This window comes from Ptychodera flava, chromosome 20 (genome assembly GCF_041260155.1).
Source record: "Ptychodera flava strain L36383 chromosome 20, AS_Pfla_20210202, whole genome shotgun sequence".
Taxonomy (NCBI): Eukaryota; Metazoa; Hemichordata; class Enteropneusta; family Ptychoderidae; genus Ptychodera; species Ptychodera flava.
Window position 1 is genome coordinate 18045433 of NC_091947.1, and position 16264 is coordinate 18061696.

The 16264-nt window shown below is 36.9% G+C and overlaps 1 protein-coding gene across 2 annotated transcripts in view; it reads left to right on the forward strand.

Moving 5' to 3' along the window:
* Nucleotides 1-28: 28 nt before the first annotated feature.
* Nucleotides 29-16264, forward strand: part of LOC139120210 (huntingtin-like) — a 55878-nt gene continuing 39642 nt past the window's right edge. For both annotated transcript variants that reach the window (XM_070684407.1, XM_070684408.1), the window contains exons 1-12: nt 29-265; nt 2808-2891; nt 4495-4615; nt 8064-8123; nt 8629-8775; nt 9273-9344; nt 10474-10615; nt 11085-11266; nt 12502-12712; nt 13560-14369; nt 14979-15143; nt 15837-15931. In XM_070684407.1, coding sequence (XP_070540508.1) covers nt 138-265; nt 2808-2891; nt 4495-4615; nt 8064-8123; nt 8629-8775; nt 9273-9344; nt 10474-10615; nt 11085-11266; nt 12502-12712; nt 13560-14369; nt 14979-15143; nt 15837-15931 — 2217 coding nt within the window. In that variant the 5' untranslated portion in view covers nt 29-137. The remainder of the gene's footprint in view (nt 266-2807; nt 2892-4494; nt 4616-8063; nt 8124-8628; nt 8776-9272; nt 9345-10473; nt 10616-11084; nt 11267-12501; nt 12713-13559; nt 14370-14978; nt 15144-15836; nt 15932-16264) is intronic.

The window sequence follows — 16264 nt, forward strand, 5'->3', positions numbered from 1 at the left end:
CCAGTTACCGGAAGTAGATGTGATTTCTGGGTAAGAAAAATTTAACATGGCGGAGACGGTCAATAAATACTCGGAAAAATAGTACAAAATTTATTATGTTCTGCACCTTAAGAAGATTGTAAAAGCAGTCGTCAACCATGGCAAATATGGAAAAGCTGGTAAAGGCCTTTGAGGCCTTGAAAGCTTTCCAGCAGGGGAGTGGAAGCCCTGATGAGAGCGGACAACCCACTGGGACAGGTGTCGCACCTGGAGGAGTGCCTTTGAAGTGAGTATATCTGGCTGATAAAAATACGATGTAATTTGATGAGACATCGTCGACACCAAATTTCGCTGAGATGAAAAGCAAATGCAATGTCTCAAAACAAATTTAATTTTGCAGAAGGGTAGGGCGTGTCAAAAAGATGCTATTGAGCATCAACATGAGTTGATTTAATGCATCCTGTCACCGGATCTTCATGATGCAGATGATGCTCTTCCTTGATCGTCACTGTCATGACGGTCATGAACTTCCCAAGACCAATAGCTCTCTCGTCTGTCATTTTCTCACCAACAGCTTATTTTCGTGAATGGCGCTTTCCATTAAACGACCACGTTGGTCCAAGCCCCTCTTAAGCACACACAGTTTACATGTGGGGAGATACCTAGCTGCAAAATTGTAGCTCTACGATGAGGCGGTCGGTGAGTTTTGGTTTTTGCGACCTCGCTCACCAGTAGAGCTACAATGCCGAAGGCCCTTAAGCATACAAAATAAGCACGCTGCACATGGCATGGCATTTTGATGTAAAATCCCATATATTTACTGCATTTGGTCATACTGATTTATCACTACTGAAGATTGAACACTATACTACACTAACCTTGTCGTGTATGGGGTTTGGTATTTGTTCATATACGTTGATCGCGTTCCAAAAACATTTCTTGGAGCCGCCATTACCAACTTCCGGTAATGGCGGCTCCCAGAAACACGCTCAATGTTTATGAACGCGATCGACGTGTCTGTGCTAATACCAAACCCCATAAACGGCAAGGTTAGTGTAGTATAGTGTTTAGTCTTCAGTAGTGATAAATCGGTACGACCAAATGCGGTAAATATGTGGGTTTTTACATGAAAATGCCGCGCCATGTGTGGCACGCTTATTTTGTATGCTACAGGGCCTTCGGCATTGTAGCTCTACTGGTGAGCGATGTCGCAAAAACCAAAACTCACCGACCGCCTCACCGTAGAGCTACAATTTTGCAGCTAGGGAGATACGCTGGGTGGGGAGAATCACCCTGATCTAAAGACAACATACAACTTTGAGCCACACAATATCCATAGTGAGTTTTCCATTTGTTATTATAAAAGGAACTGAAGCTGCATTGTTTATGTTACTGTTAAGGGACAAAGTCGGCCATTTTTCATGAATTTTGTTTGATACAAGATACTACTTATATTGTTTGGCATGTTGAAAGATACTGAATGAATGGATGACCATGCATATGTTTGACCCCGGTTTTAGACAAATTAAATGAAACCATCGCGAAAAAGAATTATTGTTCATGACCGTTAATACTTTCTGGGGATGGTTTCATGTATCATGTTGAAAACTGGGGTCGAATGTATGCATGGTCATTCATTCATTCAGTATCTTTCAACATGTCAAACAATATAAGTAGTATCTTGAATCACACAAAAATTCATGAAAAATGGCTGACTTTGTCCCTTTAAGGTGAATGACAAATCCAAGGGTGTTGTAACATAGAATTATTCTTAAAATCCAACATTGTTTTTTTTTTGTTCTTTTGTTGATGAGCGGCTAAATGGAGTGTCACCTATGGTAGACAAAGGCAAACTTCTGTATCATAATTAATTTGTATGAAAAAAAGAAATTCAGACCTTGCCTTGGTTAATAGGACATTTCCATGAGATGCTCTATTTGCCCAATATCCTGCTAAAGAAGAAACACTGTAACTATCCACAGATTTTACTAAATTTTTTCCAATCAAAGAATTCTCACAATCCAGACAGTGAGGTGTTTGCTCTTATCTTAGTTGTAACCCACGTACCCGGTACTCTACATTTTGGTCCTGACCAAAGCTCTGAAAATCATGTTGTTTCTTTTTTGTAACTGTTTCTGTGATATATGTACATATGTACACCAATGAGAGCTCATGTGGTCAGTCTGAGGCTTCTGTCTGTCTGTCTGTCTGTCTGTCTGTCTGTCTGTCTTTGGTGAAGGGGCCTCCTCTATGTTTTTGTCTATGTATTAGACTTATGATGTTATGCTGAGCCCATCAAGATATAATGTAACCCTATTCAGAACAAGTCATTCAAGAACAGCACAACAATCAGGGTACCCCATAGATCTCTGTGACACACATTGCTGTGTGACTGTAACTATCATCAGGCCAAGTCTGTGAAAATCCCAGTATTTCGGTATATATGCCTAGTGAAATAAGTTGCTAAAAAGCATATTTGCTTTCAGGAGTCTTCAAATGGTCACTTCTGTAAATGTAAATGATATCAGATATGTTTACTGGCTGTAATGAACTTGACTTGATAGCAACAGATGAAGCTGGTTGGCGAAAAAAAGGATAATCAAGGCATGATATATGCTGGAATAAATAAAAACTTGGAAGATGACTGTCCTCTCTTGTTGTCCCTCTCAGGACTGCATTTGACAAAAAAGATTTAAACCAATCAACATCTACGCAATCATCATTTCTTTGTCTGATTGTAATCCCCAAGACTTAAATGCAAAAAAAGAAAATGCGATATAACACTGCGTCATACTTGCTCATTACGTTCTCATGTAATTCTATTACAGGAAGAAGGAAGTTAGTATCACCAAGAAAGATCGAGTGTCACATCTGACAACCATTGCAGACGCCATGTGTTCAGCAACATTCAGGTATGTGTTCAGCATTCCATTATGTCAACGATATAGGGTGAAATAATTTCAAGATTATTCGCCAGACATTTCATACTTCATAATTTACAGTGTACTCAATACGCATTTATTACACGCATGTTCATTTCAGTGTAGATTTCTTTTGGGTCATACGATTTACTCTAAGAGAAATAGGTTTTGTCTGAAACTAATCATCTACTGTGGCATTTGATCACAAGGGGTGATAAATTCATTCGGTGAAGACCGTATTTCTTTCTTTGAAAATCAGATTCAGTGTAACACAACACTGTTATTTATTTTCAGTTTCGAATATCAGCAAATTATTTATCCAAAACTAACATTAAAAGGGAAATATGAAAATGCTGTAATGTGCCATGCAGGCAATCATTATATATGTGTACTGTAACATTTTTGCTGGTTTCTACAGAAATTCAGTCTTCCTGTTATTGGCTCTAGTCACCATTCTTTAGAATACTGTCCTTCTGTTGAAATTTATCTTGCATTACTAATATTGCAAACAAGTGATTTTTTTTGGTCAACTCAAAATGTCTGTTAAATGATATTTTCTGTAGAATGAATAATTCATCAAAAATGTTTGCAAACTGTTTCAGTAATGTTGAAGCTTGCACATTGACTCATAGGTTTGCTCATGATATATATTGACATTGTTCTTATTCATCACACAATTTTCAGATGTTAAAATTGTTTTGTTTTTTTTGCTATGAGTTCATTGTACTAGTTTTACCTGAAGCCGAGTTCAGTCGTTTCATTGACACCAATTATCCCAGTGACATTTTACAATGGCACCATCTAGTTTGAACCCTACCACCGTGTTACCTACATTTGCCATACATTCAGGAACAGCTTTTGTTCAGTGGACACAAGCCTTTTTAACCAGCTGTAGTCCTGAGTGGGTTAAACTAGCAATATTCTCACCTCCACATATTATTAGCTCCACAATGATACATGTATAATGTATATGAGTATGAATATCTTTTCCGGCAAGTGGGATTATGATTTCTGACATTTCTAAACCTGAATGGACAATATCAAAATGTAAACAACTTCCCCTTTTCGTTGTATATCTTATCATCGTAAATATGAAACATATTATCAGAGTAATACAGCTGAGATTTTGCCGAATGTGAATGTACAAATGTGAACCAGTGTAACAGTGTATATGGATATGGCAGCACAGGATATCATTGTCTAGTTGTGAAACCCATTCACAGTTGAATTAAAGCCTTCATTTACTGTAACCTTTGATGTGTTGTCCTTTATTTTTGTTCTGCTCACAAAATACTTGTGCTTGTACTACTCCCAAAATCATATTGTAATACCTCATGTACAGCTTGTCAAATAAGTCTTTGTATGAGTAATAGTGTTTAACGTTATTGTTGACGACTGAATTAGTTTAGTTTGAACTGAACTTCATTTGTCAACAATATTTGTATATTCTACACTTTGTATTGTGTTTGCAAGGCTAATACTCTGTATTTCAACATACTATAAAGAAAGGAATAATAAGATTATTGAATTATTGAAAATATCCAAAGTTACAATTACCGTCCACCCTGATAACATCTGGTCTCATTTTACACAGACCGGTGGCAGACTTTCCCAAATTTTTGGGTATTTCCATGGAGACATTTCTGGTGGCGTGCGATGACCCTGAGCCAGATGTCAGAATGAATGCAGATGAATGTCTGAACAGAACAATTAAGGTAAGTCAGTAATTTAATCTGATTAGTCACATTTGTCGCTAATTTCATTATGAAAATAAATTGTACATTTACATGGCAATGAGTATGTACGTGTTTTTGCCTGTTTCACTTACTCAAATCAGAATTTTTCCAAGTTCCTCCTGTATGTGCTGAACTTTGCTCATATTTGCTGAATTGGCACAATCAGAAAACCATCATCTGAACTGTGTAATGCTTTTGCTTAAACAGGAACTTCCCCTATAAAAGCTGGATTATCGTAAATCTATGCAAATGTGAAAAAGCCACGCTACTGATCGGACATGCCGGGTTTGGTCTCAGAATCCAATAATTTTGCCATGTTTCAGGCGTTCATTGTTTTTGAATCTTGCATATGATGTCTGTGAATACATAGTGACTAAACTTGATTCGAAAATAATCTGAAAAAATGTTCCGTTTTTTGGTCGGAGAACACATAAATGTGTTCCCTGTATGACCATTTGACCCCTCTTTGCATATGTCACTAAAGTGCCCATCATGATTATTCAAATTTATCACATGGTCAAAGCGATGCTGTGAGAATTCAGAAACTACTGCCCCATGTATGCAAATGGCTGCGTCATCAGAAATCCCACTATTGTGCGCCCACGGTCCTGTAACTTCCCGTTTAACCCTTTCAATGCCATGGTTTAACCAAAACCCATTGTTATCAGTGGTGAGTGTGGATCTGTTCATAGGCAATCAGGGGTGAACAGGTTAAAGATGTGCTTGGTATGTAAGGTTGCCAATGACATGTCTTAATTGTATATTACATTATTATACACCTACTGCCGTAACCTATGGGAGTTTGACCGTCCAATAACTTTCTGTATTTTGTATAGTACGCGGAGTCCCGAATACGGGAGACGCGCGACGCGCCTGTTTGGGGTTTGTAGCAATTTTATTTCAACAATCGCGCGCGCTCCACTCATATCGCGCGTGCTGCATCCCTCAAAATTTACCATAGAATTAGTTTATACGGATGATTAATGGAGGGAGGTGTATAATAATAGGCTTATACATAAAATACGGCCCTGTATGGACTCGGGCTCAGTGAGTAACGTATTGGACTCGCCTTTGGCTCGTCCAATACGTCACTCACTGAGCCCTCGTCCATACAGGGCCGTATTTTGTGAATAACCCTATAATATCAGCAGTGTCGGTATCTTCAGTGTTAATTTTGTGGTAAAACTTGATTTTTTCTGCAGCGAAAGCACACAAATATCACAACAGGCTGACACTGTACATCACTATGAACACACTTAACAATATCTCCTCATTGTTTCATTAGCTCTAATTCTCTTGACATGTACGTCTGTTTGGTAATGACTTTGGTGTTTCATTTTGGAATAAAATGTTCATGTTGATTGTTTATGTATACAATCACAATTTTGATCAGTAATCTGAAAACGTAAACAAGACAGAACGAGGCCCTGTTGCCTGCAGCAGTCTTTCTAGACTTTCATAAGTTTTGCTAAACTGGCAAAGGAATTTACCAATATTTAAATGTCAACTTTACTTCTGATGAAAATTGCTCAGGTTTTATATCTCCTATAGACTATAGTCATAGAAGCTATTGGGATGGGTATCCGTCCGGCGTCCGTCGTCAGTCTGTATGTATGTATGTATGTATGTATGTATGTATGTATGTATGTATGTATGTCCGTTTGTGAGGCGTCCGTCCACTCAAATATCTTGAGAACCGCAGTACTTACTGATTTGATATTTGTTGTGTAGATGAAAAATACGATTTTGAGAAACTATTTTTTTTAATTTTTTGATATTGTTGAAAATAGGCAAATTAATGCCAAAAAAGGTGTTTTTGGTAAAAAATCTTCTTCTTCATAACCGCTGGTCAGACAGCTTTGTTATTTGGTATACAGGTCCCTAGGGGTAACCCAACTTAGACTTGTTCAAATTGTAATGAAATATGCAAATCTGTATTTTTAAGGAATTTTTTGTCATTTTTGGTCAAAATTTGACTTACATTGTATGTAATTCTTGTACTGTATAAACCCTATCAATTCACCCAGAAAAAAATAATTAATATGATTTTAAATATTGAATTATTAGGAAATCATCAAAGCCAAAATAATTTTAGTGTAGAATTATCAGAAAGTTCAACTTTTTTTGACAGTTCATAGTGAAACCATCTTGGAGGATTAAAACATGTAAAGGCAACTTTCCTGAATCCCAACTTTGACATATTCTGAACGTCATTTATTGTGCCCTGTATGTTATCTAAAAGAAATTGCTCAAAATAGTCAATAGAGATAGAGATAGAGATAGAGATAGAGAAAGTTCTAATACCATTTATGGTTGACTTGGTAAGGATAAAATAAAATTACTTTTTGAGGAAAAAATAGAGTGGTCAATTAAAAGAGTGGTCAAAGTGATAGGGTTTTTATGGTAAAGCTGGGCTGTATAAAGATTCCTCATGTGCTATTTATAGCAATTATGCAATCTGTGTAAACAGTGCAATGAAAGTGTAACATGATTCCTTATAATGCTTTTGATGACCTTGAACTTCTTAAGTTTCAAACCTTTGTCTCTTCAGTGTGCTTTCTCTGAGTATGTACAGTCTCAACTTATTAAACAGAACTCACAATGTTAATCAAAGATATCCACCTTCTTCATCAATACATGTATCACAAAAGGTTATTCTCTACATAACTCAACAGAGCTCTGTCAACTGTTGAGTTGCTTGTTCTTTCAAAACCGCTGGTCAGACAGCTTTAATATTTAGTTTACTTGTCCGTAGGATGACCTTAGTGAGATAATTTCATACAGTAAGGAAATACTTAATTTTGTATCCATGTCTATAGTAGCTTCAGGGACTTTGGCCCTATGTTTATTTCTCCCAAAAATAAAAGAAATCAAAGATAATTTTGTAAAGATGCAAATAATTTAAATGATTTTCAAATCATAGGCATTACCTAATCATGGGTAATGTTTCAAATTCCCTGTAATATCATAAAGCTTTTCAATAGTTGCTTGCATTTTATACAGATTGTATGTGTCAAATCTAATGTTATTTCTGTAATATTCATAAGTGCAAATATATTGTGGTTGTGTTAAAACTGCATATATATGGTAAATTTTTTGGCAATTTTCAGAGAAATATAATTTTTTTGTACATAGTTACACAGTTTATACATCTTTGGCTCTTAAACTTACAAGTACAGCACATTGATGTGCATTACCTCATAAGTTCTCAATTTTTTGTGGAAACTAGACAACCATGTGAGTCATAATATCACGTACATCTGTTGCATTTCGATGGCAGCTTTTGAATTTTGAATACTTCAGCAATATTCAATACAATTTTCAGCATTACATGGTATGCTTGTGGATATTCTATAGTGATTGGATACTCTATAATTAAACATAGTATTTTTGAAATGTGCCTTTTCACTCTGTATTGTTTCTATAGAGTTTGCTTGAAACAAATCTGGGACGACTCCAAGTGGAACTCTATAAAGAAATCAAAAAGGTAATTATCAATCCTGTGTTATTTTTTGAAAACAGGAAGAGGTGTACTTGAAGCTGTCACTGTAAAGATAATTCATAAATGATGTCACTTTTTGCATATGATTGTAGATTGCAAATTACATGAATGTTCTTGATTCTGGTCAAAGGGTAAATGCAATGAACTGTATCCTATATACAAGAGGAATTACATCAGTTTTCAATCAGGAAAACATAAAAAGTTGATAAAACAGACTATTTTTACTGCATCTTTCATCACTTGAAGTGTAGCTGCTTACTCGCATGTTGTTTGTTTTTGAACTAAGTTTCAGATTGTGGTAGACTATATAAGTCATGTTTGTGAATTTGATGTTTGCAACAGAGAAGAAATGTTACAAACATCTACATACAATCCAGAGTGGACAGATAAGTTGTGTATGGTATCTGTCTGACCCTTGCATCACTCTGACAAAAATGCTGAGAAGATATAAATATTTACATAAAGTCTACTTGATTTATGTTTTGTGCAGAATGGTCCGTCGAGAAGTCTGCGTGCTGCCCTCTGGAGGTTTGCTGACCTAGCGCATTTCATACGGCCTCAAAAATGCCGGCCGTATGTGGTGAATCTCGTACCATGTGTACAGAGGATAGCAAGGCGTCCAGAAGAAGCTGTACAGGTAAGATAAGTAGTCCGCCCTGAGGTAGGATTATTGTCGTTTGTATAGTCGATTTAAAGCCAGCACGTGTGTAAGCCTATTACCCAGTACTGCCCATTCAAAGTAGTGTCGAACTCTGCAAGCTATTGTCAATCTAAAACCAAACCGCCTTTGGAGCTTATTGCAAAATCCTACCAGACTGCTTTGTCTGTGGACAAAATTGATCAGATATTGCTTTAAGCAGTGTGCCTGCAACCAGTAATGTGTTATTTATGGATTCTTTAAAATCCCACCCAATTTGTAAATAGTTTTTGCACTTTAGTACTACTGTCACAGAGTATCTGTCAACTCTGAACACCTTTCACCAACATTGCTGTGTATATTCTTGCCAAACAATTGTTTGGCTTTACTTGGCTCCAGGGGACATATATAACCGTTTTTAAAATGTTTTTTTTTTATCCATTTGATATTGTAATTGATTTGCAGTTATTATTTATTTATCCTTCTTTGTATTACAGGAATCGCTTGGCACTTTTATGAATAAAATTTTACCAGTCCTGGGTAGTTTTACTAATGATACAGAAGTTAAGGTAAATGAGCTTACCTACTCAGCTGTGTAGAATGGACTAATTATTGACAGTCCAGTTAATCTTTGTGGATGTATTTTCTTGTCTACTCCAGTAGGATATTAATAACATGAATTCAACCAGTATCAAATACATGTATATAATGTCCGTAATTGTAAAACTGGAGGAAAACAGTAGATCTTGTGTATGCATAATCTGTACCAGAAAACCTTTGATTTTTGAGATTCATTTGGTGTGTGGGTCAAACAGACATTTTAAATTTCCTGTATAGTTGATCTTGTCCTCCAAAATAATTCTTATTCTTGCATTAAAAAATCCTGATTAGCCCCCTCACCTCATTGGTGTGGCCCAAGCCCATTGCTTTTAATGGTGAGTGTCAACACATGTACAGGAATGGGGAGGGGATGGAAGAGTTATGGAAGGAAGTGAAAGTGCAATGCTTTTTCAGACTCTGATAATCATGATCATTTAGGTATCTGTATGTACATTCCTTGTAAAATATAGATGTGAGCCTACAATACAGCTTTTACAATACTGAGTTTTTATTTCTAAATGAAGTGATGAGCCCACTCATGAATGAGATTTTACACATTATGAATACAATGGTAGAAGGCGGACATTGAATATGCATGTTATAGAGGGATAAACAAATGCATGTGGATAAACGCACACTTTTATCTATATTATATGGTTTTCTCTTTGTACAGTGGTCTATTCAAATTCTGGGTTTAACCCATTGTCTATAGTGAAATTGTCTTTTGTGAAAAACTGACCATGGGGGAAATGAAACGTCAGCAAATTTTGCCATCAGAAGTATCTGATCCATTTGAGTCAACATGTAAGGGTAGAAACACAGTAAAGCATGTCATTTTTTAATCAGCATCCTATTGTAATAATTTATCAATAGCGAAGTAGATGCACTAATGCAAATACAGACCTTTATTTTCATTGGTCAGGCTGATCGTGTGTCTGAGTTAGACATCATTGATAAATTTGACATCACCTTTCTGTGTGAAAAAACCCTCAATTTTGAGTGCATAACAGTTGTCTGAGCCATCTATTTTATTATGAATATTTGCCCTCATAGTGAAAATTTCTCTGATATGTTTGAATTTTTCTTTCATTGTTTCAGTTACTTTTGAAAACATTCTTGCCAAGTCTGAAATCCGCCTCAGCAGCCACCAGGAGGACAGCAGCAAGTTCACTATCGGCTATATGTCAGCATTCCAGAAAACCCACCATGTTCTTTGCATGGCTTGTCAATGTCTTACTAGGTAAGCACCATCCGAACATTCAAAATCCTGCAGTGGGGTTACTTCAGGAAGTGAAATTTGTGTTGTCTGTTGGCATGCACCATCCTTTATGGGTTTTGAATGTTCATGACACTAGAATGAGTTATCACATTGAGATGTGTTCTAAGAATATCAAATAATATTTTGTTGAAGGAATGTTGAAATGACAGGCTACGACTTATGAAACATTGGGGATTCTGTAGTAACTTGCCATATTCACATACACTGTTTGCAGTTATGAGGTTACAAACTCTAGTTAAATTTAGCTTACTTTACAGGGAATCTTTGTCTCACTTTATGCCAAATGTAGCACTCACTTCTCCTTTTCTTCCCTCCCCAAGCAAATTCCTTATCCACCTTAGAAAGAAAAACAGAACTCAGCCAAAATTTTGTCTGTGAAAACACACATACAGACTAGAACCTAGCTATTTTACTGATATCTTGCATTCAGGTATGGTGGTTCCAGTGCATGAAGAGAGGAAGTCCCATGTCTTGCTGGGCGTTCTGCTGTGTTTCAGACACGTCATACCACATCTAGCAAACCCCAATCACAAAGATCACAGCCTGAAAGGAAGCTTTGGCATCACAAGGAAAGAACAGGAGACTGGTGTCAGCATTGAACAGCTTATACAGGTATTTGTATTTCTCAGTGCAGTGAATTTGGTCATTTTGAATTTCAAATATCAGTAAATGTTCGATAAAATGTTTCTCTGGTATCAATCGTTGAACAGTAACCGTTTAATTTTATTCATGATTTGGTAAGAGTATGGTTGAAAATTTCACTGAGGAAAGTTTCAGCAAGAGTTTAAAGCTTCACTTTTTAGGCACATATTACCTATTAATTGAGATGAACAGAGACAAATACTTACTTGGATTCAGTCCGTATGATCTAATGAAAAATTTGAGCTTTGAACCTTGGCTGTAATACTTGGCAATAACAAACAGATCAAGTTGGTAAAAAACAATTAAGCATATATATTATGTCAGACACAATATATTGTAATTGTTTGAATGTCCATAAAAACATAAATAACCCTGACACCCACTTTTGTTTTCCTAATACATAAATAAACATTGTGATTTTCACTGACTTGATCTAATAGTGATAGACGTACTTTTCCAATACTTCTCTGATCTGGTGCTGGGGGGGCTCATTTAAAGCTCTTGGAGTAAGAAAAATATTCACGTTTTTAATTGAAATTGAAAATTATTTTTCCCCATGGAGTTAACACTTGACCTGACAGTGATACTGACAGATGAACCTTGCAGGAAAGGAGTTAATTACAAGAAACACTATCATCAAAGAATCATCTTTGAAATGGCATTGAATATAATTACAGCCTATCCTTTTGTTCAGCAGTGTGTCTGCAACTGATATTCATGTTTTGAGTCTTTTGTTGTGTGTGGAATGTCAACACAGGAAGCAATTTGGGGTTGTGGTCTAAATAATTTATGCATACCAGTGTGGTTATATTATTCATTCACCACTATTCACTTGTATGCAAATTCCGAACTATCTGACATTGGTCGATAGTACTAGTGTTTGTGAAGGTTTGGCAACAGATTCATATATGGTACCAGTACTTCTATTAGGAACCCGGAAACGTTTCTTCTGTTCCTGATGTCTTTGCTATGGTGTCATAATTAAAGGAACTGGAGCATAGCCAGGGAAACCTAGGTAGCATTTCCTGCATAGGTCAAGAGTTACAGTTTATCTGTAATGAACTTGTTGAACTAACCGGATGCACAATCACACTGATAGATGTATACCAGATGTAAATGTACCTGAAGTTAAGTCATTAATGTTACGAAAGTTTCTTCCCAAATAATTTACATTGATTCAAATCATTATTTCATATTTTCAACAGATTTATGAGTTACTTTTGTACTATAGTCAGAATATAGACCACAATGTTGTAACAGCGTCCCTGGAGACATTACAACAGCTGCTGCGCACCCCTCCACCGCCACTGTTGAGTGTGCTTCTCTCACCGAACGGAATCAAGAGGAAAACGATATTTGTGGAGAGTGGGCACGACCCTCTCATCAGGCAGAACACCAGTGAAGAAAATTTGGACGGTAATGAAATAAGTTAAATGTAAAACAGGGTCCATACACTCCAGGAAAGCCCTTGAAAATGAAATTGAAAGTCCTGGAAAATTGCTGAGCCACCCGTGGTTTTGAAAATTATTTAATGCTCCATCATGATGTCATGTAAATGATATGTAAAATGATATAGAATAATTATAATGATATATCGTAATAACGATACCTGAAAAATGGTATTTTAGACCTCAATACGTCCTTGAAAATTGCTGCAAAAGTCCTGAAAAGACTTTGAAATTTGAGTGATTGTGATTGTATGGACCCTGTAAAAGAGAAGAAAATTAAGATAGATACACCACTAATGTATAGATCTACATGTCTGAGACTGGGCTAGATATGATATTGGTCATGGCTCTGTAAATTTTAACACAATGATAATTTCAAAAGAAATAAAAATGATATGAAGGATGTATGTTTGCCTTGTACAGTATTGTTCATAGCACTGTACCAATCACTTGGAGAATGTTCAGTTTATTTCACACTGACATGCAGATGCTACGAATAGTTTTAAAAATAACAAGAAAAAAAAGTAAATTGCAGAGATGAAAAATTGTGATTAAAAAATATATATTATAACATTTGCACAGAGAAGAGTTCAGTTTCACTTTTCAGCAAGACTGAAGAATGCTGGGTTTGTGGTAAGCCATATCACTATTCAACAGTATCCTAGGGGTACTCATATATTGCTGCCCATTTGTTATGACAGATACCATCTCATAAAAGACAAACAAATTACTAATATTAGGAAGATTCATTCCAGTTTTCCATGTGTCCTCACTTTTCATTGGTTTTATCTCTTTCTTCTATCTACACTTGCCAGGTCATGCCAACAGACTGCCATCCGAGGTTGGGGACGAAGATTCCGGGCTTGAGGAACTCCAAGATGATGCCACACAACAGCTGGACAAGTCTCCCTCTGATCAGTCGGAAAGCATGGCTGCGGAAGCAGCACGGGAGGAACTCCTAGCCGAGTCAGAAACGCCGGACAAGGAGACCAGGTATTCCGACGCCTTTCCTGATGATGGCGAGGTGATTGTTCAGACAGATGAAGACACTGGGTCGTACTCGAACGTTGCCATCGGAGAAAACGAGGAGGATGCTTCGCCCGGGGCTGATGACGAGGTCTTTGAAACATCAGAGAGCTCTGGTGAAGAAACCAAGACTGATCAGAAATTACCGTCCCTGATGGGAGAAAGCGTTTCACAACAGGGTAGCAGTACGGATATCAGAGTCAGCGTCAGTCCCTCCTTGGAAAGAGCCAGGACACCGGACTCTAGTGCATCAGCCACTCCAAAAGAAGCCGGCAGCATGGAACAGCTGGATATTTTCACACATTCCAGGGACAACAGTTCCGGGAGTAGCAGCACCACCTTATCCAGCACTGCCCGGATAAGGGAAGGTGACATCGGCAACTACACCGACAACAATGTTCCGCTCATACACTGTGTAAGGCTTATGTGTGCGTCTTACCTCCTGACTGGCTACAGCAAAGGCCTGACTCCGGACAGATTTGTCCGTGTGAGTGTCAAGGGACTGGCAATTGCATGTGTGGGCAATGCCATCAGCCTTTACCCAAAGGTGTTCTTTGCCAAACTATTCAAAACAGAGGATGCCGCAGAAAAGAAAGAAGGTAAGGTTTGAAATTGATTTGTACAGAAATTTGGAAAAGATTCCCTTCATAGCTATTGCACATATTGTTCTGGTGTAGTGTGCTGGCTTTTTTCGTCATGACTTTTGTGATTACTTTGTCTTCTTTTGCACGTGTATATATTATGTCTACGTATTTCTGGTGAAAATAAATTCACTTCACTTCACTTTACTGTAAGTGATCATGGCAGAAACCGATCTATCCATTCATTCAACTAGAATGTTTTGTTTCTGTAAACACATTTCTGGTAGTTTATGAGAGCAATCAACGCAACTGTTGATCCATTTGAATAATGCCTTTAATATTTGTTGTATCATTTCCGCCTTTGTTGTAGAGAGTCAAAAAGCAGTGAAAGTTGTCTTTTGTGGTCACATTTTCCGTGATCAAAGTTGACACCACTGACACCTCAAGTATTTTGGTAGTTAGTATCATTAAATTGAAATGTTAGACAGACTAGCGTTATGACAAAATTTGTGTAGTGAAAACTAATTCAAATGAAAAATGCATTTCCAGTATTTGAAACTTTCACTGGCCAAATCAACTTGATGAGCTTGTCAAGTATGACATCTTTTGTGTTTTTTCTTTCGCCAGATGAGCAGCTAATCAGAGACGTCGTTCTATACATCAATCATCATGACCCTCAACTCCGAGGAAACTCGGCTGTTCTGATTGGTCAGCTGATCAGAGCCATGATCGTGGAATCCAATTTTAAACCAGAGTCTGGGATACAGTCAGCATGTGAACTATTCCAAACAGGTACATGCAGCGTCATCAATACTTTTAAATGCATGCCCTGTGTATTATGGGAAACAATTCAGTATTTGACTCATAAGTTCAATGAGTGGTTGTGGAAATGTTCTTTTTAGCTTGGTAGTAAAAGTTACATAGTTGTATGTTAGATGTTTGTAAATTAAATACCACTAAATGCATTTGAACCATATTTAATCATGATGAACTTGAAAAAAGGTCATTTAAATGACAATTTGCGTTTCAGCAGAGAAATGTACCTATTGTACCTTATTCTACCCTAATCCTTTTCCTGCCAGACAGTGTCACTTCCCTATTTTCCAAGTCATTATAAAGCGTTGTTGAGCCAAAGCCTACTCATATTTTCTCCCACTTGGCATGGTATGTTATTGCGTCTTATGAAGTCAGTAAAAACATGTTTACAAACTATACTGTATCTTTGTTTTCAGGGCCTTCAAATTTTTAAGTCTTTGTTAAAATGCAACATATGCGACTATGTATGTCTCACTGGTTTTAACCAACTTGACATGATGGCGACATAATGGACTATAAAAGCATGATAAGGGTTTCTCTTACAGAGTTTTATTGTTTTTCCAAATCTAAGGGAATGGGAGGATTTAAAGCAAGCCTGTTTCATCATATCCATCACTCAAGATGTGGCTGAATGAAATAATTAATGATGATCTTTTCATGTAATTTCAGAACAAAGTTCTGTGGAGTCCCTTGTGTCTTTGCTTGTAGCTGCCCTGGGTGATGATTCATCTAGTGCCAGTAGGAATCTATGTTCTGCAATCAAGGTGAACACTGTTTACATGTAACGTTTACTCATTACGAAATACTTTTCTGAGAAGAGCACGTCGTTGTTTTAAAGTTTCTCTACAATGAACAAGAAACTAACATATACTGCTGGTAATCGATGACTAGGACTTCGCTTCTGTAAATTTTCAGGGGGCATTCAATACAGTATACTTATAGCAATAAGTTTTTGGCATGACTATTCTGAGTTCCAAGCAAAAATAAGTGTCTACACAAAGATATTGGAATGAAATTGTCAAAAAATATTTCAAGAATAATTTTGTGATGAAGTACAAACAACTTTTGAAGTGAATTTTCGCAGGTAAAAATAATAC